Genomic DNA, 20193 nt, shown 5'->3' on the forward strand with positions numbered 1-20193 from the left:
GGCACATGCCACTACCAGACCATGAGCCCTGAACATATGCAAGATGCAGGAAGGATCCACGATTTAAAATTCACGCTATACTCAGAGCCACTCGTCGACCTTGTCATACCCCAACTCGTCCAGGACATCGCCCCTCTCGACCTTACTCCTCCTGACAATGTTGACCCCATCGTCAAAGCAGCCCGTCACCAGCCCAGCCGCCGCGTCGCACAGGGGCAGCACCTCCCTCGTCTCCATGTTGCAGTACAAGCCCTCCGAGTACGAGACGAAGTCGGGGCCCCACGACGCCGGATCCGCGCACAGCACTGACGCACTCTGCCCACGCCGCGACTTGATCAGCCAGCTGCCGTGGGCGGACCGCGGCCGCTCTCTGTGGCCGCCGCGCGGCTTGGACGGTCCAGAGGCCCGGGAGACGGGCGGGAGCTGCCTGGGCTGCAGGCTGTTGTTCTCCCGGCTGCGGCGGATGCTTCGATGTTGCGAGTCTGTCTTCCCAGGGACGTGGACGATGGCGCGGGTCAAGTTTTGGTCTTCGGGTCTGCGGGTTTCCCACTGCGATGGTGAGGCACGGAGCTTGGATTAGCTTGGTGTGCGGCGGAGCAAAAAAAAAGGGCGACGAGTGAGTTGGAGCATCTTACCCGGTCGATTTCTGTTGGATCAAAGTGTGTGTAGAATTTCATCGTGGGACTTCCCGCACAGAAGCTGTTCGATATGGTGGCGCTGGTCAGCCATCAGATCAACGAGAGTCATATGACAACTTTTCTGCATCAACAATCTCAAACTCACTACTCAAGGGACTTGTTGTTATCATCCGTGTATTTGAACTCGTGGATGTGGAGCTGCAACGCCGAGGTACTCTTGTTGTCAATGTTGTGCATCGAAAGCCATGCACAGGCCAGATTGTCGCGGCCGTCGTAGACAACTTCTGAAAAGTACCATGGCTTCGAACAAGTTCGCGCCCACTGCCCCGTCCAACTGTACTTCTCGCCCGTGGCCAGCGTCTGCGTGACGTAGGCTATGCAGACGTCGTTCTCGTTGGCCGTAAAGAGCGAGTACGTAGGCTGGTGTGGCTTGTCCAGATCCACCGTGATGTCGACAAAGTCGCCCGCTGCTACGTCCTTATCGTCGCCCCATACGGCACCCAACCAGTTGCCCCGCTCGTCCCACACCCGCACGTCGGGAATGTGCCCGCCCTTGTTCTGGCCCGAAATCGAGTCCAGGCCCATGTGGATGCGGAACGCCGTCTGGCGGTGGCTGTCGGGCTGTGCGGGGTGCTCTGCGATGCCCAGGACGAGTGAGACGATCGTGAATATGGCCAGCGATATGCCCGTCGGGTCCAGGAGGGGGGCCAGGGCCGAGCCGATGGCCAGTACTGCACCGATGCTCTCAGACATGTTTTTTTTGAAAAGATGGTCTTGTCTGTGGGAAGGGCTGGATCGACTTGTAGCCTGGTCTTGCGTGGCTTGTGTGCCTTGGGTGTTTGGATCTTGGAAAGAAGAGCTGTGGAGATGGAGAGAGAGATGAGTGTCGAGCGTATTATTTAAAAGTTTCAGGAGATTTAGGGTAAATTGATAGGTTTTTGTGGCTGATAACCCAGAGAAAGTAGTGCAGAGCTGATTGAGAAACACAGTGAATCCAGACCTAATCTGAGAGAATCACCTTCCAATTTTATATGCTTGTGTTGGCAAGCAAGATCACTGTTCTCGCCCACTGAACTTGTTACAAGGTAGGTAAGGAATCCGTAACTATCTCGTTCCCACCAACGGGACAGCCAAAACATGTATAAACTAGAGATCACGAACTTTGCGCTAGTAACTTTCACAATGCAGTGGAAGTAATGACGTCTAATTTTTGCCCTTCAGATCTCAGTGAAAAAAGAGACACATGCTAGCTTCACTAGTATCCATCTAACAAAAATCAACAGCTGGTATTATGCGCGGTTTGTTATGCGGAGCCTCATCGACGTCGAGATGTGATCGTCCAGGTCGACAAACACGATCATTAAAAAAAATATTTGAATTGCATCGGTCTCGAGGCAAAAGGGACGCCGACCTGGAGCTTGCTATCTTTTGGTGTCGAGAGACCAGTGATGACTTCCCTCCTATACTGGGTCTATGCCCCAGGTAGAACAAGTATTGAGGGGTGACCCCTGAGTGGGTCCATGGGTCCAGGGTAGGTTCAACGCTGCTTCCGTTAGATTAAGCTTTTGACTTGGTGTGCACACTTGATTTAATGTACAAGGCAAGCTCAGGAGCAATCGTGAGTTAGATTGTTTTTTTTCTGATTTGCGTCCCAAGCTTCTGGAGCTATGACCTTGATTTCGACTTTCTCTTTATCATCATCTTGATAAGCTGTCCCTTTTACGTTAATAAGGTGTCTTGTTGGTTTGGTTCAGCCCTAACACCGTATCTGTCAACCAGGCAGATCCACCGTCAAGCACCACATTGCCTTTGGTTAATGGTCTAGTCCAGTTGCTCGAGAAAGCTTGGCTTATCTTGTCCTCTGAGGTGCCTACTCGACCGATTTAGAGTCATGCTTATTTCTGATGGCTTGTTTGAATTGGCGGCCATCCGTTGCCTCTCCTTTAACTAGCTACCTGCACTACCCTATGCGGGACAAAAGCCAGACTCACAGGTGCTCCTATGGAGGCGGTGGTCTGGCCTCTTCGCTGAGGCTTGCCTGGAATGGTATAGAAAAGCCCAAAAGCAGTGTCCACTGACCGATAGTTGGGAATGTGGTGTTCACTGAGCATGCATGAGTAACTGGGCTAGATAAGCAACTGGGCTCTCAACTGCTGTTGAAAATCGTCAGACACTAACTGATTTTTTTCACGCAATTCTTCATCGGGTCTGTAGCGTCTCTTGCTCGTGTACGAAAGTAAGTTGCTCCCATCACTCTCGTCAAGGCTGCTAAACATCTTTTTGCTTTGAGCTAGTGATGTGACCATTATAACAGAAGCCAATTGCCTTTTGAAGCGCGGGAGGCCAGTTGCGGGTAGCATCTAGCCACCCATCAAGAGGCACATGTACGGCATCTAGGCCGATTGTCACTTTGAGCTAAGTCCCCTTTTTCTTCTCGTAAAATATGCATATGGTATCAAAGTTTATTAGGCATTTTCTCTTGATAGACAAGATATATTCGCATGAAGTTGGAGATACAGGTAGCTGAGCGTTGGTGAAATATGTACCTTTGATGTCCCCAACTTACCCAAGACTAATGTTCAAGGTTTTAGATTTACACTTGATCAAGCGAGATGAAAAATGCCTCAACCATACATTCATTCATGCAGAACTAGGGCAGCTAGCAAGCGCGGGGAAGTATGGGTGGAAGAGACGGAGTCTGTGAGTAGGGACAAAGATACGCTTGCCCAGTCGCAAGATCCAAATAGATGAGGCAGCAATGATCATAGGGAGATTCCGTCTGTATAAATCAGCCTCGCTCTCCTCTCTCTGACAGTCCCTCGTGTCCCTATACCCAGACAGCATCACAGCAAGTCATCAACAGCTTCTATCCATTCCTCAAATCAGCCTTGCCAACATCCATCTTTCTTGTATTCACTCCATCATAGAACACAATCAAGAAACATGCACTTTCTCAGCGCCGTCGCCTGCCTTTTCGTGGCACTTGCTTGCGCACTGCCATCCCACCAAGGAGCGTTGAACCTTTCTTTGCCCTCGCAGTCTTCCCCTGCTTCATCCGCACCAGCAGGAGGCCGAGATGGAATCCCACCCCAGACCGACGTGGGAACAATGGTCAACGTCACGACCGACAACAACAGCACCGCCGTGGTCTCGCCCACCTCCAACCACAAGGCCCTCCAATGCGAACCTGACCCTTGCATCGAGGCGTGCCGCCTGGCGTTCAATATCATCACCCTCGGGCTCAGTTGTTGTAAGCTTTTGTGTTCTCGGCCCCCCCACCTCTCATCCTCCTCCTTTTTGCCTTGTTCGCATTGAGAAACAAAAAAGGATTTCTTGGACTGAAATTAAATGGATCCTGTTCCTTTACAGACGCCTGCGTTTTCAAGTTTTTTGAATGTTACCGTTGACCCACGTGAGCTCATAAGCACATAGGATGGCGCCCGTGAAGCTTTTGGGGAAGATGCTGGTCAGGTTTCGCCACAACCCAGGGAGGAAAAACGTATGTAAGTGCGTAGATAATTTGGCAAATAGACAACGGTCCGTTTCTTTCTCCTTTACACAAAACAGCGCAGGACAAGGCAGAAAAAGCAATGGAACCCCGAGAATGTATATTCATTTTAGAGGTCCTCAAATCGTCTCTATGCAATGGTATCTCGCCGCAAAGATGCAATGATAATATCAGACATGATGCTCTTGCAGAAGTTGAAAGAAGCAAAAGAGAGAGAGAGAGAAAAAAAAAGGCAATCTAGACAAATTCGTCAATGCCACTTAAAAAAAAGACGAAAACAGAAAACCACCGCCATGCCCTCCCTTACCCGTCATAGTTCATCAAATTCGTTTTCATTTACAACACGTCAAAGAAAAATTCTCTTAAATTACTCTTCCTCCTCCTCAATCGGCGCCGGCGTCCTCCTCTCGTTCCTCCTCTTGGGCCGCCTGTGCCTCGAGCTGCTGATGTTGCTCGCCGAGTCGTCGGGCCGGAGCTCTCCAAACTCGTCCGCGCCCCAATCCGACTCGTTAGCCATCGAGAACGTATCATCGTCCTGGCCGTAGAACGTATCGAACCTCGGCGAGCCGTCCTGGCCCGCCGTGCCGACACTCCCGCCAGAAGCCACCGTCGGCAGAGCCGTGCTACCGGCCCGCCGCCGCGAGAGCCCGATCTGCAGGCCTGCGTTGCGCTGTCGCAGTGCGTTGCGCACCGCCTCGGCCCGCTGGTGGAGCACCTCAAAGGCGTCCTCGAGCGCTTCCATGCCCTGGTAGATGTGCCGCTCAACCTCGGACAGGACCTGAACCTCGAGCTCCTCGTCCAGCGTCACGGCAGTCTTACCGCCATTGTTGCCGCCACCCGGCATCCCAGGGGGTACGACGACTGCCGACGATACGCCGCTGATGAACGACGCCGGTGTCGGCCCACGGCTGTAGGGCGTGGGACCCCGCGAAGGGGTGAAGTTCCGCGGGGAGAAGAAGCCACTCGCATTGGGCGTTCCAGCACGCGACGAAGGCGTCTCGGCGATCGGCGTAAGCAGATCATTCATCGAATCATCGGCACCGTTCCACAAAAATCCATCGAAGCGGCCTGATGTCAGTAGCTCCCATTCGGAGGTGTTGATATCGCTGACGGCGCGGAGGAGGTCGTGCATGTGCAGATTTTTGATCAGGTACACGGCCGTCTCGGCGTCGCGCGGTACCAGCTGCAGACCATACCAGCGCTGCAAGGCGAGCCCGGTACGCACGAGGAAGTCCTGCCGGGGCTTCTTGCGCATCGGTGTTGGTGCGCGCATCGCGGGCTGTAACTCCTTCGACCCGGCCAGGAGCGCGTTAAAGTAGGGCTGCTCTTCGATGTCGAGGTTGGTGAGGATGGCAAAGGTTAGCGTTTCATCATCGACCTCCTGCGGCGGCGGTGCCTCGGCGCAACTAGTCAACCACTTGTCAACAGCCGCCTTAACCTTTTTGTTCTGCCGTAGGTAGTGGCCGCGGAACTCCTCTGCAATATCCGGATCCATCTTTATAGGCGAGTCGGGTCGCGGCGGAAGACTGTCGACCACCTCATCGGGATCTCTAATGCCTAGAGAACTCAGGTCAAAGGGCGGCCAAGGTGGGTTCTCGCCCTTGTACTTTTCCAAAACCTCTCCCCATCCTAGACCTCGGGCAAGCCGGCCAGTTTTCTCACACATGACGCAGCTACACCCGTCTTCGGGCAGGTCTCTGGTGAATACATTGTCCAGACGATCCAGTATCCGCCTGGCGATGGTTTTGTGGCCCGTGGCCACGGCAACGGACCCTTGGTTTTCCAATACCGTCTGATACTGGTCTAGAAGGTTAAAGAAGGGGGCAAAGAGCGTTTCGGTGCCGCTCAGCGGAGGGTTGGAGGGCCTGGTGCCGTTCTGACGGGGGAGGGCGTCTAGGAAGTTCTTGGAGACGGGTTTGGGCAGCCCGCCGTGCTGCATTAGGTAGTTGACCTTGGGGGTTTCGGAAATGCTCAGGGGTGGAGGCGGGGGTGGCGGTGGCGGGGGCCCATATTCGTGAGAGGGCGTCTGCACGGGCTCTGGCGGATCGTGGATGCGCAACCCACCGGCGCCGTGCTTGCTGTCGGCGAACATGGGCGGCGGCGGTGGAGGGAACTGTGGAGTGGCCGTTGGTGTCTTGGGGGACGAATCCTGCGCCGATTCTGGAGAAAGGTTAACGTCAATTGGGTCTGGTCGACTTGTGCGAACGTGAATTGTACGCTTCGACGACGCCGTCGAGGGAGCACCTGATCTCGAGGTCGCCTTGGTCTCCGTCTCGGTGGGCGCACGTAGGTAGGTGGCTTGGCTCGAAGACGCTCTGGACTTTGTTGAGACCTTGGACCTATCTTCATGCTTTGAAGATGCTCTCGATAGCCACGACGTGACGGTCGAGCGCACCCCACTAACTCCGCCTCCTTCTGCGTCGTCTCGATCCCGCGATCTCGTAGACGTTGGAGTGCCCGAACTCCTCCGATCCTTGGGCTCCGATAGGTTCGTCTCTGGGGGGCTGGGCGGACGGTCGTTGCTCTTGCGGAGGCTCGAGGATGACTTCCTCTCGTCGACCGACTTGGATCGCTTGAGCTTGTCGCTGCCTGCATCGCCGCCGCCGAGGTCGGTGGCTTCGGGGGTCGGCGGATCGTTGCTGCGGCGGGTCCTCGACACTGCGGACGATTGCTGCTGTGAGAGGTCCTCCTTGCTGTCTAGTGCGACGCTCTCCTTACTGTGTGCTTTGCTGAACCCAGGGTACGGGCGCGGCGCGCGGGTACGTGCAATCTCAGGGACGACGTCCGCGCTCAGCTCCGACTTTTCCACGCCATCGAATCGGTTCTGCGGCCTGTCGCGGGACCTGGATCTCGACCTCGACCTGTCGCGGTCCTTCTCCCGGTGACGTTCCCTGTCTCGTGATCTGTCGCGGTCTTTGTCTCTGTCGCGGTCCCGGTCCTTGGGTCGGCGCTTGCGGTGGGAATGGGACGAAGACTGCAGATCGCTGTCGGCCGAGGTCCGGGGGTGTCTCGAGGAACGTGACGACTTGTGGCGGAGGTCGCGGTCCCTCTCTCGGTCTCTGTCTTTGTCTCTGTCCCTGTCCCTGTCCCTGTCCTTGTCCCGATCTCGATCTCGATCTCGGTCCCGGTCCCGGTCCCGGTCTTTGTCCCTGTCGCCGGAAGGACGTTCGGCCCTGCTGCTCTTCCGCTTCGGCAGCGCAGAAGCGGTCTCTTCTTCGTCGATGTCGACATGAATGATGTTATCCCTGTCGTACTCTTTGGAAGGCATGGTGGACCATGCCAACACCCTTGAGGGTGCTGTGAGACGAGATAGAGAAAAAAAAGGTTGTTGGAGATCAGGCTAAGCTGAATTTGGACGTTTTCGTTTCGAGAGACGGGACGACAAAAGGGTTTGAAGCTTCGCAGAGAAGAAAATCAACAGAGTTCGTGCGAGGAAGAAGAAACGGTCCCCCAAGAACTCGAGATGATAGCTGAGTAATGGGGGGTCGGTTCGGAACGTCTGTGGTTGCTATGGATTGCAAGGCAAGGTTGGTTGGGCTTCACTCGGCGGTGTAGGGGCGTGGAGCTCCCAAGACGAGACGGGGATGATTTCGAAAACGAAAAAAAAATGATGAGGGGTGGTTGGTTGTCTCAAAAGAAAAAGAAAAAAGAAAAAACAAAAGTCTCCCAATCAAAGATCGCCGAAAAACAAAAAGGGCAATCTGTAAAGAAGAAAACAATCAGACGCGCCCTGGGGTATCTCAAGAGTCGAACCTGATAGAACCGGAAAAAAAACGACACGATGTGATGGCAGGCACAAAAAAAAGCTGGAGAGGGGATGGATGCGCGTTGGCAATGCAGCAAAGTGAAGCTCAGTCACAAGTCGGCCTTTTTTTAGGTTCCAGGGGGTGTGCAAAGCCTAACGCTACCACACATCACACTACCTCGACTTTAGCAGTAAACCAGTTGAACCGGCGGTAAACTAAGGCCAAAGACTTTACCCCCTGGCACCTTGTGGATCGATTGCTCACTTGGATCGGCAAGAGAGGGGGACACGCCAGAGATGATTCGCTCAGACTTCTCTTGAAATATGGGGCTGACCCGCAGGAAGCGGGCGCCTGGATGTGTGCTTGTGGAGGGAGGGGCACGTCCGATGTGTTCAAGTAGCACCACGCACCACCACGTCCGCTCTTGCATTGCTGCGCTGATGACTTGGGTTGATTTCTACGGTTGGGCAGCCAGGCATTGTGACCGGTAACACATTCCGTAATGGCCTTTGATCCTCCCCGTTAAGCGCTTTGCCCAGCCGCATCTCGCTTTGTTCCCAATCACCCCTTTCGCCAATGCACCCTCGGAGGATCAAGGGGGGTGTCGTGAGTGGCGTCTAGAGCTCTCGGCCCGGCGCGCGCTGCTTAAATGCAGTCAATCAATCTTTGTTTTTGTTGACGATGTACAACCGACGCTGAAGGAGATCTTGTCTACCGTAATCTATCCAGTCTACATACCTTTCTACCTACGGAACCTTGTTTGGTATTCAAGTTATTCTTGTAAGTTTACATTTGCATACATCAGTAAAAAGCGAATGAAACAATCCAAGGCGATAAAAACAAAACCAAAAAAATAGATCATCACGCTATATTGTTTCATTGAGCGGTATCCCTTTTCCCAGGGCTCTCACCGTCTATTCCTTATCACCAAGAAAAAAAAAAAAAAAAAACAACCAGGGGGATGGTACCCAATTTTCCCCCTTGAACCCAACCTCTCGTAAAAAAGATTTTGAACCATTCATTAGATCATGAAAATTGAAGTAATAAGGACCCAGAAAAAAAAAAAGAAATGAAAATCAAAGCAGTGTAAAAACCTCTATTTTTCTCTTTCTTTTCTTTACAGACGGTCAAGCAGCCCCTTGCTCTCCAGCGTCAGCACGATCTGGTGCACAATCGAACGCACCGACTGCTTCGACACGTCGACCGTCAGGTCCGGCTTGACGGGGTTCTCGTAGGGGTCGTCGACGCCCGTGAAGCCCTTGATCTCGCCGGCGCGGGCGCGCTTGTAGATGCCGCGCTTGTCCGTCTTCTCGCAGTGCTCGAGCGGCGTGCTGACCCAGACGAGGTAAAAGTCGCCGTGCTTCTCCACGAGCTCCCTGGCGTGCTGCCTCGAGGCCTCAAATGGCGCGATCGGGGCCGCGATGACGGCCGCGCCGGACCGCGTCAGCTCCGACGCCACAAAGGCAATGCGGCCAATGTTCTTGTCGCGGTCCTCGCGTGAAAAGCCCAGCTCCGACGAGAGCTCGCTCCGCACCGTCTCGCCGAGCAGCATCGACACGGACCGGCCGCCCTGCTGGTTCAGCGTCACCTGGAGCGCACGCGCGATCTGGTCCTTGCCGCTGTTCTGGTAGCCCGTCAGGAAGATGGTGAAACCCTGCTGCGACCGCGGCGGGTGGCTCTCGCGAAGAACCTTGACCACCTCGGGGTACGAGAACCACTCGGGAATGTCCCTACCGCTGCGCAGCCTGGAGCGAAGCTCGGTGCCGCTGATGTTGAGCGTCCTGACGCCCTTCTCGATCGTGTCGACCGGCGCGTACTCGTCGCTGTCGGGCAGGTAGGTCATCATCTGGAACGGCACCACCTCGATGCCCAGCTCGTCCTTGTACTTCTCGACGGCGTACTGGGCGTCATACGGCCCGTAAAAGTCGACACCGGCGCTGTTCTTGCCCGGCCCGGCGTGGTCCCTGCCCACGATGAAGTGTGTGGCGCCGTGGTTCTTGCGGATGATGGCGTGCCAGATGGCCTCACGGGGCCCGCCCATGCGCATGGCCAGCGGCAGCAGACCCAGCACAGCCATGCCGTTGGGGTAGCGGGGAAGGAGGGCCTTGTAGACGCGCACGCGCGTGAAGTGGTCAATGTCGCCGGGCTTGGTGAGGCCGACGACGGGGTGGATGAGGACGTTGGCGTGGTGCGAGCGGGCGGCGCGAACCGTCAGCTCACGGTGGGCGCGGTGCATGGGATTACGCGTCTGGAAGGCGACGACCCGGCCCCAGCCGAGCTTGTCGAAGTGTGTGCGCAGCTCCGCGGGGGTGTACCGCAGGTCAACAAAGTCGTAGTGCTGCAGGCGGTTGACGGCCTCGAGCTTACCGCCGACGTAGAACTCGCCAGCAGTGTTGAAGAGATAGTTGACGGCAGGGTGCTCGGGGTCGCCGCCAAAGACCTCCTTGGCCTCGAGCTGCTTGTCCGGGCGGTAGACGTCCTCGACCGTGAGGATTGCCAGGTTGCGATCGTCTCGGAAGTCGCGCAGAGTGATGCGCGCACCGGGCTTGACCCCGTTGTCGTCAATGGTTTGTTGCGACAGGTCAAGGGTTATAGGCATGCTGAAGAGGGCACCGTCGGTTAAACGGTTCTCCTTTACGACGCCATTGTAGTCCTTCTCGTTCATAAAGCCCTCGAGAGGAGAGAAGCCGCCGGTGATGATCAGCTCCAGATCACAAAGCTGACGCTCCGTCAGCAGGAGTGCGGGCAGCGTCTCTGCCTCGGCGGCCAGCTCAGCATTGCGGGGGGCATCGCGGGCCAACAGGTCCTTGAGGACGCCGCCGTGGGGAGGGTTGGCCATTATTGGCGTGCGTGGGGGGGACTGTGTAAAAAGGAAGTTCAAGGTGAGATGCGAGTTTGGAAGCTTGGTTCACAAGAATTCTAACGGTTTAGTGGGTGTTTCTTTCCAAGGCTTACTTCCACGCGACTAGAGAAAGTAAGTAAAAAACTCTAAAGATGTTCACAAGATGGGATGGACAGACGGAGCATTTTAGATCAAAAGAATCGGTTTCTCAACGGTGGCACTATTCCGGGTAAAAGAAAAAAGCTAACAGCGGGTCTTATACAGCCTAGATCGTGACCGTCGGCTTCTGCGATATGTAATCCATTGTATGGGATGCTCATTAGTCGCGATGACGTGCTCATGGCAATTTTTTGTGTAGACCAACTGGCACTTGCCAAAGACTAGCAACCACTTGGCGAGTCGTGTATATCGGGCTCGTTAACCTTGGCGTGGGATAGAGAGAAACCGAAGAGAACCCGTTGCGAGGCTAGCCCCTCCCTCAGTGAAGGCTCTGATAGCTCTCAATTGCTTCATTTGCCCCGCCGCGTTTCTGTCGCTGAGCGGGCGGGAGGATACCGTCCCCCCGCAATGACGTGCTCTCCTTTCCACTTGTACGCCTAGACGTCCATTCAGCCCTGGATCTGTTTCGGCTTTGAACCACAAGACCCTCTTTATTTATCGGGAGAGGCTTGACTGCCGCACCCGAAACTAGGAATACGCTCTTCATTCCGTGGAAAAAGTCGACTTTTTTATGTGGTAAAACTTCAATTTCCCTTATTACCCGCCGATAGCCGCCGGTCCGTGGTTCGTCGGTCGGTCGGTTGGTCGGTGCCGTGACTTGTCAAAACTGATTGCACCATAGCTTGGTTTTATTCCTCTGAGCCTTGAGACAAACACGGCAACCAACCACTAAGAATTGAAGATCCTTGGCTATTCCTTGGCTAAAAACAATATCTCAGATTCAACTTGTAGGAATATGTCTCGTATCTCAAGCTTCCAAAATCGGTACAAAACAACAACAAAATAACTCCACCAAAAAGGCCAACTATGCACTAAATGTTTTGCTCATTTCCTTTCAAAGGCTTCAAAGCAGCAAAAGATTACACGAAACTAAAACCTGCATACGACAAATGCAAAGTTTGCTTGTCACATAATTACCTAGTGCCCGCAGCAAAAAATCCTCCTATCAAGTGATATCAAAGTTGGCAGAGGTGCCAAAATTTCGGTCTTTTCCATGTTATTGGGGCCGCCGTTGCAGATTGTGACCCGGAGGCGGATATCCCGGTCCTAGGCGGCCACCACTCAGGGCTACGCTGACACTGTTGGACGCAGTCGATGCCGATGTGGTTTCTGTCAAAAATGTGGTTGCGCCATCTAGCGATCTATGTCAGTACGCGGCCGACTCCCTGCGGAACCTCCCTCTCCCCTCGTCACGAAAGACAGAAGAACTCACCCCAACCTGTTATTGGGCCTGACCACCCCGGCATGTCGCCAGAGCTACTCGTCGATGACGGCGACTCGGGGACATCCGCGAAGACTGTTGCAATCTCTGTAGTCGTTGTTGTTCTCGGGGAACTGCTGATCGCTACGGTTTGATTCGAAGCCAACGCAGTGATTTGTGCCTGTGAGCCTCTCAGAGCATCCGCCAAACTAGTAGCCATGTCAAAAGAGCTGCTGGTGCTCTTTGAGGTGACTTCCATGCTCGGGACAGCTGCGGTTGGATCATACAGAGAAGAGGTTGTTTTTGGCGGGTAGCCAGATAAGGGACTGGTATAATTGAGTGAAGAGCCGGTCGACATTTCCATCCCGGGGCCTTCAAGAGAACCAGAGGCGGCAGGAGGACTTTGTAAGCATTGTGCCACGGTTGATACGGCGGCAGTGACTCCTGGAGTTGATATGGAAAGCCCAGCGGTGCCAACGACAATGCAAGGCCCGCTCATTGCGCCTTGAACGCAAACTGGCAAAGTAATTGATGAGGGACCGGGCAAGGCCACCGGCGACATGCTATTGCTGGTTGGTGAAGCCTTTGGAGTGGTTGAAATCTCTGGTGTGGATACAGATCCGCCAAAGGTAGAAGAAGCTCCCGGGGAGAAGGTCGCCACATTCCCACTCGTGCCAATGGCCAGACAAGGCCTGCCCATCACTCCTCCACTACAGATTGAAAGGGCACTTGACGTGACTTCGGCGGTCGTTGTTGCGTTGGTCCAAATCGGATTGGTTGTTGGAATTGAAGTCGAGTTGCCACGAGAGCCCGACAAGATGCAGGGCCCGCTCATCAGTCCTCCTGTGCACCACGGGAGCGCAGAGGAGGTAGAGATGTATGTTGATTCTGTCAAGGTGTCCCCTCGTTGAGTTGAAAAGATCGTGCCAGTGGTTGCAGGTAACACCGAGGGTATCGATGTAGCAGGGCCGGGAGTCCCACTGACGATACAAGGACCGCTCATCTCCCCGTCTGTACAAACTGGAACACTACTCTCAGAAGGCAAGCCTGATGATGGGGCTGGAAGACTGTCCGTAGACGTAGTAGGACCAGCTGTCGTAGCTGCTGTTGAATTGAGCGTGGGAGACGTTGATGTCGGCGGGCGCGTCGAGGCTGCCACAGAGCCGCTCACAACGCAAGGACCGCTCATCTCTCCTCCTGTACAGATGGGCTCTGCTTCCGCAACCGATGTACTGGCAGGTGGCTTGTCGCTGATGGTAGTGTTGGTAGTGACAAGCCCAGCGCTCGAGCTTGACCCTTCCAGCGGAGACATCAACGACGTGGAAAAGCCTGCTGTTCCGCTAGCAAGACATGGGCCGCTCATAATACCTCCGGTACAAAGCGGAAGAGGACTTGGCAGGGAGGGTACTGCAGTTGGGGCAATCGAAGAAGTGGCATTCGTGGGAGAAAATGAAGGCGACGACGTGGACATACCCCCAGAGCCACTCACAATACAAGGGCCCTCCATTACTCTGCCTGTACACCAGGGCAAAGATGCAGTAGACGCCGAACTCGAGTTGGTTGTTGCTATGGCTGTCCAAGTAGTGTTGGCAGATGTAAGCGGAGGCATCAATGTCGACATGTCTGCCGTACCACTGATGAGACAGGGTCCACTCATCACTCCCCCAGTACAAAAGTCGAGGGCGCTGGCTGTAGTGGCGACTAAAGATTCAGGAGCTTGCGCTGTAGACTCGACAGCTGCAGACGTAGTAGATAGACGTAGCGTTGAAGTCGCGAGTCCCCATGAACCACTGATAAGACAAGGACCACTCATTATTGCTCCCGTGCACGCCGGAAGACGCTGGTCCGTTGGTGACGATCTTAACTCTGGACCAGTCGCTGATATCACGGCTGTAGTACTATTCGTCCAAGCAGGTAGCCTTGTTGATGTGGGAGCCCCTGAAGCCCCAGTAACCAAGCAGGGACCTTCCATGATGCCCCCAGTGCAGTATGGGAGCAAAACCGATGTTGTAGTCATGTCATTACTGTTGCTGCTGCTGATGTTGCCGAGTGGTGGGACCCGACAAGGCTCTGTCATCGGGCCTCCGGTACACAGTGGTAGTGATGATGCAGAGGTCGAGTTCTTTGTAGGCAGTGGCAGAACTCTGCATGGCTCCGACAATGCACCACCGGTGCAGATTGGCAAAGTTGAGGAGGCGACTGTTGTCCCCTCTGTCGTTGTCTGTACGGGGCTTGAGGTAGACGTTGTCGGCAATGATGAGACAAGGCAGGGACCCACCATTAGGCCACCCGTGCATATGGGCAACGGTGTGGTGGTCACCGCGCAGGACCCTGTGGTAGCACCAGAGGTACATAAAGGAGGAAGAGAAGTCCTCAACGCATCAGTGGCAGATGTTTCTCTGCCCAGTGCCGTCGAGGTCGTGTTTGAAGCACTTGCATTCGTTACGCGAGATGTACTGATTTCATCTGTCAACGAGGTCTCAATTGGTAGCGCGGTGCTGCCGATGCAGGATCCTGACATGATTCCTCCTGTACAAGCCGCAAGAGATGTAGTTGAGGTAATCGTTGCATTTGGGGTGACTGTTGAGCTCATGTTCGCCGTGGTGACAGGGCAAGATCTCAACTCGGTGCCAGTGGCATCTTTAAAGCATTTGTGCCACGAACTGGTCCAAAAGCCGATGGTGCTCGTCCATCCTCCGCCGTTTCCGCTAGTAATTGGAGAAGGAGCATCAACTACTGCTGGCGTAGCTACAGACACGCTTCCTAGGCATTGTTCATTCCCTCTGCAACCTGCCGAAGTAGGTGTAATTATTGCCGAGGTAGCTGAAGCTGTCCTTGCCTGTCGAGTACCACCCACTGGAAGCGCAGCCGATGTTGTGAACCCCGAAAGTCGTGTACTCGTAGATGTGCTCTTTTCAGATACCGCATCACTTTTGGTTGCGTCCGTAATAATGCTCGCAGAGTTCTGGGCCTGAGATGCTTGCTGAGGACCATCGGAGAGAGCAGCAGATGTCTCAATGATATTTGTAGCCGAAGCAAGGGATGAGCCTATGCTGTCTGTAGAATCAAAAATAACGGTCCTCGAGGAGCTTCTCCGTGATAAAGGGAATATCTCGGACTCTATGGGGGAAGGTGGTGTCACGACTGGCAGAGCTGATAGCGTATTGGATCCGGTTGAGATGGAGTTTGACGCTGCTGGTCCTGTCGACGTCAGGGGCAAGAACCTGGAGCCCACCTCCGGCAAGAAAGCTGAAGTGAACTTGATCTCGGACGTTGTGTCTGTAGAGGCAAACGTTTGGCTGAGAGCCTGGAGCAATGAGGCTGACGAGGGAAGTAAAACTGAAGAGTCGTCACCTGTGGCATTGGGATGAGAAGCAGCTGAATGTGCAAAGCAACTGTTAGCACCATCATGAAGAGATACTTTGACGAAATAGCAAATATGGGCTGGAATCATCTCACTAGTGAATCTCATACCATCTGCAGTTGTCGAAATCGCGGACAGAGGGTCGAGATAGTCATATCCGTACGGCTGAGGCGGAGCCGAGTCAGCAGGATAGGCACGCGGCTCAACAACCAAGACCTCGGACTGGCTGTGCACCAGGGTTGTAGAATGTGCTTGCTGGCCTTGGGCTTCTTTCCCTAGCTGTTGTTGCTGGCCATGAAAGGCGGAGACGACTTGCCCATTGCGGGCTTCCGGAATATCGCGTGCTCCTACCATGCATATCAGTGGAGACCCTAGCAGCAAGCACCGCACCCAGACAAGCTTCAGAGGCAGGCCGGGAGGGTCGGAAATTTCCATTGCTGTGTCTCCTGGCTTGCTTCCGGCCGAGAACTGTTCAATAGACCTGGGCGAGCTGATGAGAATGAAGCCTTGGCAAACAGTCCAAAGAAGGCAACATTAGCATGAAGAGAGTGGACAATCAAGAAAAGGAGCTTGAATGTCCTTGGCACTCAACCGGGATATGTGTTTGATCAAAAAGACGGACAAGCGAGCGAGAGAGCAGGTCGAGTTATGGATAAGGGCCTCGAATTGAATATCTTCTCCCAAGGAGACGTTCCAAAGTGAGGGCGTATCAAAAGTGAGCGAGTGTGAATCAAGATCCCAAAAACTGACCAAAATGCAATCTCCAGTTGCTCTAAAAAGCAGGACAGATTGTGGACGAGGGAGAGAGGTAGCAATTATGAGAATATAAGACCTAGCCATTCTTCGTGTACACCTCGAAAAGTCCTCAGTGGGGAAGGAACGAGAGCACGTTGGAATACGCCATTGGAGACAGCTCAAGTACTTCCCTGGGTTGAGTACCCAAGCATTGTTGGGAAGGTGCGTTACTTTCAATACGTGCACTTTACCGACTAGGACATGATTGCGTAGCAGCAGTCTCAAGTCCGAGGAAAGGTTGATAAATGTCCCTGATTTAGTCTAGTGGACATGTGCAAAAACCATGTAGTCAATGATCACCAGACGCACGGCTCAAGATCCAGTTTCCTGATATACATTAAAACATAGACTTCCTAGCGCAAGGCAGTAGGGACATCAAAGTTACAGCGGCCTATTCACCGCCAGCTCAACCTCTGGATGCGGTGCTTGCTTGCAGTTTGGGTCGTGTTGGACAGTATCACCAAGAATCTACCGTCCGCATCATACGTAGCTGATGTTGTCTCGCCTGGACGAAACCCATCTCCTAGACTTCTTGCCCAGCTCAAAAGCGGTGAGAAGCTATTGAGAACCAGTAGCTGGTAATATAACTACTTTTTTTCTTTCCATAACCACGTCACATCACGTTGATCCAACATCCTCATGGCCGTCTTGTTTCTGTGAGTGTTTTGCTCATCAAATCCACGGCACACAAAAACAAAATAAAAAGACCTACTCAACCCATAGTTTTGCTTGCAGTCCGTATTAAAAGAAAACGCCAAGCAGCACAGGAAACCCATCGAGATGGTACAATGTTGCAGTAAATCGTACAGAGCAGACCGACAATTTGGTTCATCGTGCTGCCGAGACCTGTGCATGCCATCACCATCTTTTGTGGCATGTATTGCTGCGTCTTGTTCCCCTAAGGCATTGCAGCTTGGTAAGGCGGTCTGTCAAGACCCATGAGGGCTGACGAGGACTTGTGCTGGAAACTGAGCTAATACATATATCTATACACTTGGATGGGCAGACATCGTAACATGATTATCAACAAGTAGTGTATGTTCACATTTTTGATACTATACGTCTCGGACTGAAAATAAAAAAAAATATTCAGCAGACACCAAGTATACCATCGTATCAACACACGGACATCAAGGAGCGATGCATCGGAGACCAAGTAGCACCGCCATCTACCACAAAGTGTAACGAAGCAAAATTATTACGGCAGGTTTTGGTGTGCCTCGAGTCGCCAAGACAGTCGAGCCGTTCGACATGGGTGCTTAGATCCCCCCAAAAGAAAATAGATAGGAACAAATCCGGGGATCCGGGTTAGCCGTCATTGGCTACAAGGCCCTGGTCATTCTGGGCGTCATGCAATCAGGCCTGGGTTCGGAACGCACTGACCGAAGAAACCGAGATACCGGGCCTTGTTTCTATCTACAGTGATCAAACAAACAATAAACTTACGCTGAGGAGTGATTGGCCTCGAGCTGATTTGGAAAATATGATCGATCATAAATCAGAAATCAGAAAAAGCATCCCACCAGACTAAAATGATAACGCAGACAGCAAGTAGAGTCAGCAATAAACTCGAGACTTCTCAGCTGCATCCTCCCTTGCCCGGAAAAACATTCATTAGCTCCAAGTCAAAGTCGAGCGGGTCATCCTAGCCAACACGGCAGCATGCGGATGATGTGATTGTTTGTTCGCGGGGAAACAATCGACCAAACACTAAAAAGCAAACAGGCTAGAAAGCCACACGCAGAAAGCGAAAAACTGATTTGGAGTCCATTTATAGACCCGGACTGATTCCGTATCCATAAGTTCAGTCATCTTTGTTATTGCTCGAGGCAGGCTGGTCCGATGGTTCCGTTGCCTGGGTCCCCTTGGCCTCCAGGTCCGCAGCCCACAACGCAGCGCCAACTGTAGTAGGGAAATGAGGGGGTGGCACCAGTCAGCGGGTTGTGTACACAATGTCTTATCAGGGTTTTCAAGAAGAAAGAAAAGGAGAAGAAAATTAACAGTGAAAAATGAAAAGCACCGGGCCTCTTTCAAACGTACCTGCGTTTGTGAATGAGAAGAACATTGAAGCGACCGGCACGATCTCCAAGAGGGTGGCTACCACACCAAAACTGGGGAACGGCAACCAGGCGAGCGTTAGCGCCACATAATATGGGAAAGTTTGCAAAACTGAAACGATTATATCCATCAAAGTAACGGTTCTGGGAAGTTCGTGACACTTACGCCGAGTAGGCTCCGGTGTGAGCGTGCAGCCAAGCACGCCTGCGTGAGGCCGACCAGGACTTCAGTTGGAAGTACTATCTCGGTCCCAGCCATCAACAAGTTAGTCTGGAGTCCTGCCACTCAGGGAAGCTCTTATCTCAAATGTTTGACGTACGCGATCATGGATACTTTGTCCCCTGTTACGGCCCTGAATGAGAATGAATATGATGGTGCCCACCACAGGGATGAAGTTGAGAGGCAGATACATAAAGTACCGGACCAGGGCCTTCGGGCTGAAGCGCTCAAAGGGAGACTTGACAATTTTTCCGAGCTTGGCAATGGGGTCGGAACCTGGTTGCAGCTCCCGGCCCTCCTGCACGATACTGGTGGCGCCCCTTGCCACCAGGGTACCATCAAAGGTGTCGAGCAATGCTTCCTGCAGGAGAAAGTTGCGCGAGATGACCGAAATAATGGTAGATGACTCGCTTAGGATCAGCAGAACTGTGGTGAAGACGGCAACTGGCCCGTTCACAAACACCAGCACCGTGAGCTGAGGCACGTAGGTGAAGATGAACATGGGCACCGTGACACCCACGGAGAGGGCTATGGTTGGTCCAATGCGGGACAGCAAGGGCTTCCAGAGCGAGCGGTGGGTTAGGAAGTAAAAGATACCCTGTAGAGTTGAAGGTTGATAGGCTTGTTAGCTCATCTCTGTCATCTGGAAACCGTCGATCCTGCCATATCCACTCTTTTGTTTTGTGCCCTTGGGGGCTTTGATTGATTGCTCAGTTCACAAACCTTGATGGGGTAAAGGTACGCGCCACTCTTGGTGGCATCGTTGACCAAATCCTTGGCTTGCTGGAAATCCTCCCTGCTATTGTTTTGTTTTGGAAGGTAGAGTTTCGCGCGTCAGTATGGGCGTATGGGTATCAATCAATGGGCCATGCATATCGCGCGACGGGAAAACCTACGCGACCTCTTGTGCCCTAGCCTGGACAGACGCAGCAATTCCTTGATTTTCAGACATGATGATTTGATTTCGTTTCTTCCCTTACAGGATTCGGAGAATTATTGGCGGCCTGGGTTCCGTGATGTGGTTGTAGGCACTCCGCCTACCAGGAGCACCAGATTCAGGTTATGATAAATGGGAAGTGGGGGGTTCCGAAGAAGCAATATTGTTGCTCTCCCTAATTTCGTGAAGAACCACACAAGGATGCAAACCTGCCCCTTGTCTTGCGAGAAAACAGCCCCAACGAATCAGTGCTTTAAAGAGTGCGGCGTGGTTGATGGGTTTTTTCGGCGTGGCGGTCCACGGGCTGGAGAGCTGAGAAGGCAGCAGAGCTGTGAAGAGAGTTTGAATTCTCGAGGGTTATGGAGTTTGGAAGAATTTCGTCGGTAGGATCTTGCGGATATGATGCGGAGTGGCACGTCAACTTGGACAGGAGAAAGGTGGGTTGGATTTGAAAATAAACCAAAAGTGATGCAGAGGGCCGTTTGTTGAACTTTCCATCATCGACATTTCTTATGTACTGCACGCACCTTACCTCAAAGTGAGGTAGGATTGACCTAAAAAGCGCCCCTTCAAGACAAACGACTTCGTCGACGTCATCATTTGACCCGCCAAAAGGGCTGCCAGCTGAGCGGGCCAGGTCACAGCATTAAGGTACAGGGCCACTTG

General features: G+C 53.2%; 10 protein-coding genes across 10 annotated transcripts; 2 read left to right on the forward strand and 8 right to left on the reverse strand.

Annotated features, from left to right (window-relative positions):
* Positions 1-81: 81 nt before the first annotated feature.
* On the reverse strand, positions 82-1391 carry PpBr36_09795 (uncharacterized protein; the record flags this gene model as incomplete). Its single annotated transcript, XM_029896914.1, has 3 exons — positions 82-549; positions 636-699; positions 784-1391. 3 exons carry the CDS (start codon positions 1389-1391, stop codon positions 82-84), a joined length of 1140 nt encoding a protein of 379 aa, XP_029745383.1.
* Positions 1392-3581: 2190 nt separating this feature from the next.
* On the forward strand, positions 3582-3953 carry PpBr36_09796 (uncharacterized protein; the record flags this gene model as incomplete). Its single annotated transcript, XM_029896915.1, has 1 exon — positions 3582-3953. The coding sequence occupies one exon, from the start codon at positions 3582-3584 to the stop codon at positions 3951-3953; it is 372 nt and encodes a 123-aa protein (XP_029745210.1).
* Positions 3954-4513: 560 nt separating this feature from the next.
* On the reverse strand, positions 4514-7414 carry PpBr36_09797 (uncharacterized protein; the record flags this gene model as incomplete). Its single annotated transcript, XM_029896916.1, has 1 exon — positions 4514-7414. The coding sequence occupies one exon, from the start codon at positions 7412-7414 to the stop codon at positions 4514-4516; it is 2901 nt and encodes a 966-aa protein (XP_029745208.1).
* Positions 7415-9009: 1595 nt separating this feature from the next.
* PpBr36_09798 (uncharacterized protein) lies at positions 9010-10731 on the reverse strand (the record flags this gene model as incomplete). The annotated part of the gene is made up of 1 exon (XM_029896917.1): positions 9010-10731. One exon carries the CDS (start codon positions 10729-10731, stop codon positions 9010-9012), a length of 1722 nt encoding a protein of 573 aa, XP_029745222.1.
* Positions 10732-11950: 1219 nt separating this feature from the next.
* Positions 11951-12653, reverse strand: PpBr36_09799 (uncharacterized protein; the record flags this gene model as incomplete). The annotated part of the gene is made up of 2 exons (XM_029896918.1): positions 11951-12087; positions 12167-12653. The coding sequence occupies 2 exons, from the start codon at positions 12651-12653 to the stop codon at positions 11951-11953; spliced, it is 624 nt and encodes a 207-aa protein (XP_029745221.1).
* A 61-nt stretch (positions 12654-12714) lies between these two features.
* PpBr36_09800 (uncharacterized protein) lies at positions 12715-15129 on the forward strand (the record flags this gene model as incomplete). The annotated part of the gene is made up of 2 exons (XM_029896919.1): positions 12715-13023; positions 13075-15129. 2 exons carry the CDS (start codon positions 12715-12717, stop codon positions 15127-15129), a joined length of 2364 nt encoding a protein of 787 aa, XP_029745159.1.
* Positions 13189-13938, reverse strand: PpBr36_09801 (uncharacterized protein; the record flags this gene model as incomplete). Its single annotated transcript, XM_029896920.1, has 3 exons — positions 13189-13483; positions 13628-13843; positions 13913-13938. 3 exons carry the CDS (start codon positions 13936-13938, stop codon positions 13189-13191), a joined length of 537 nt encoding a protein of 178 aa, XP_029745281.1.
* On the reverse strand, positions 14176-14508 carry PpBr36_09802 (uncharacterized protein; the record flags this gene model as incomplete). The annotated part of the gene is made up of 1 exon (XM_029896921.1): positions 14176-14508. One exon carries the CDS (start codon positions 14506-14508, stop codon positions 14176-14178), a length of 333 nt encoding a protein of 110 aa, XP_029745286.1.
* A 90-nt stretch (positions 15130-15219) lies between the features above and the next one.
* Positions 15220-15953, reverse strand: PpBr36_09803 (uncharacterized protein; the record flags this gene model as incomplete). The annotated part of the gene is made up of 2 exons (XM_029896922.1): positions 15220-15461; positions 15629-15953. 2 exons carry the CDS (start codon positions 15951-15953, stop codon positions 15220-15222), a joined length of 567 nt encoding a protein of 188 aa, XP_029745162.1.
* A 2164-nt stretch (positions 15954-18117) lies between these two features.
* PpBr36_09804 (uncharacterized protein) lies at positions 18118-19542 on the reverse strand (the record flags this gene model as incomplete). The annotated part of the gene is made up of 6 exons (XM_029896923.1): positions 18118-18215; positions 18354-18424; positions 18537-18610; positions 18691-19188; positions 19314-19389; positions 19487-19542. 6 exons carry the CDS (start codon positions 19540-19542, stop codon positions 18118-18120), a joined length of 873 nt encoding a protein of 290 aa, XP_029745287.1.
* Between the last annotated feature and the right edge of the window lie 651 nt (positions 19543-20193).

The sequence above is a fragment of the Pyricularia pennisetigena genome (assembly GCF_004337985.1).
Source record: "Pyricularia pennisetigena strain Br36 chromosome 7 map unlocalized Pyricularia_pennisetigena_Br36_Scf_7, whole genome shotgun sequence".
Classification (NCBI taxonomy): Eukaryota; Fungi; Ascomycota; class Sordariomycetes; order Magnaporthales; family Pyriculariaceae; genus Pyricularia; species Pyricularia pennisetigena.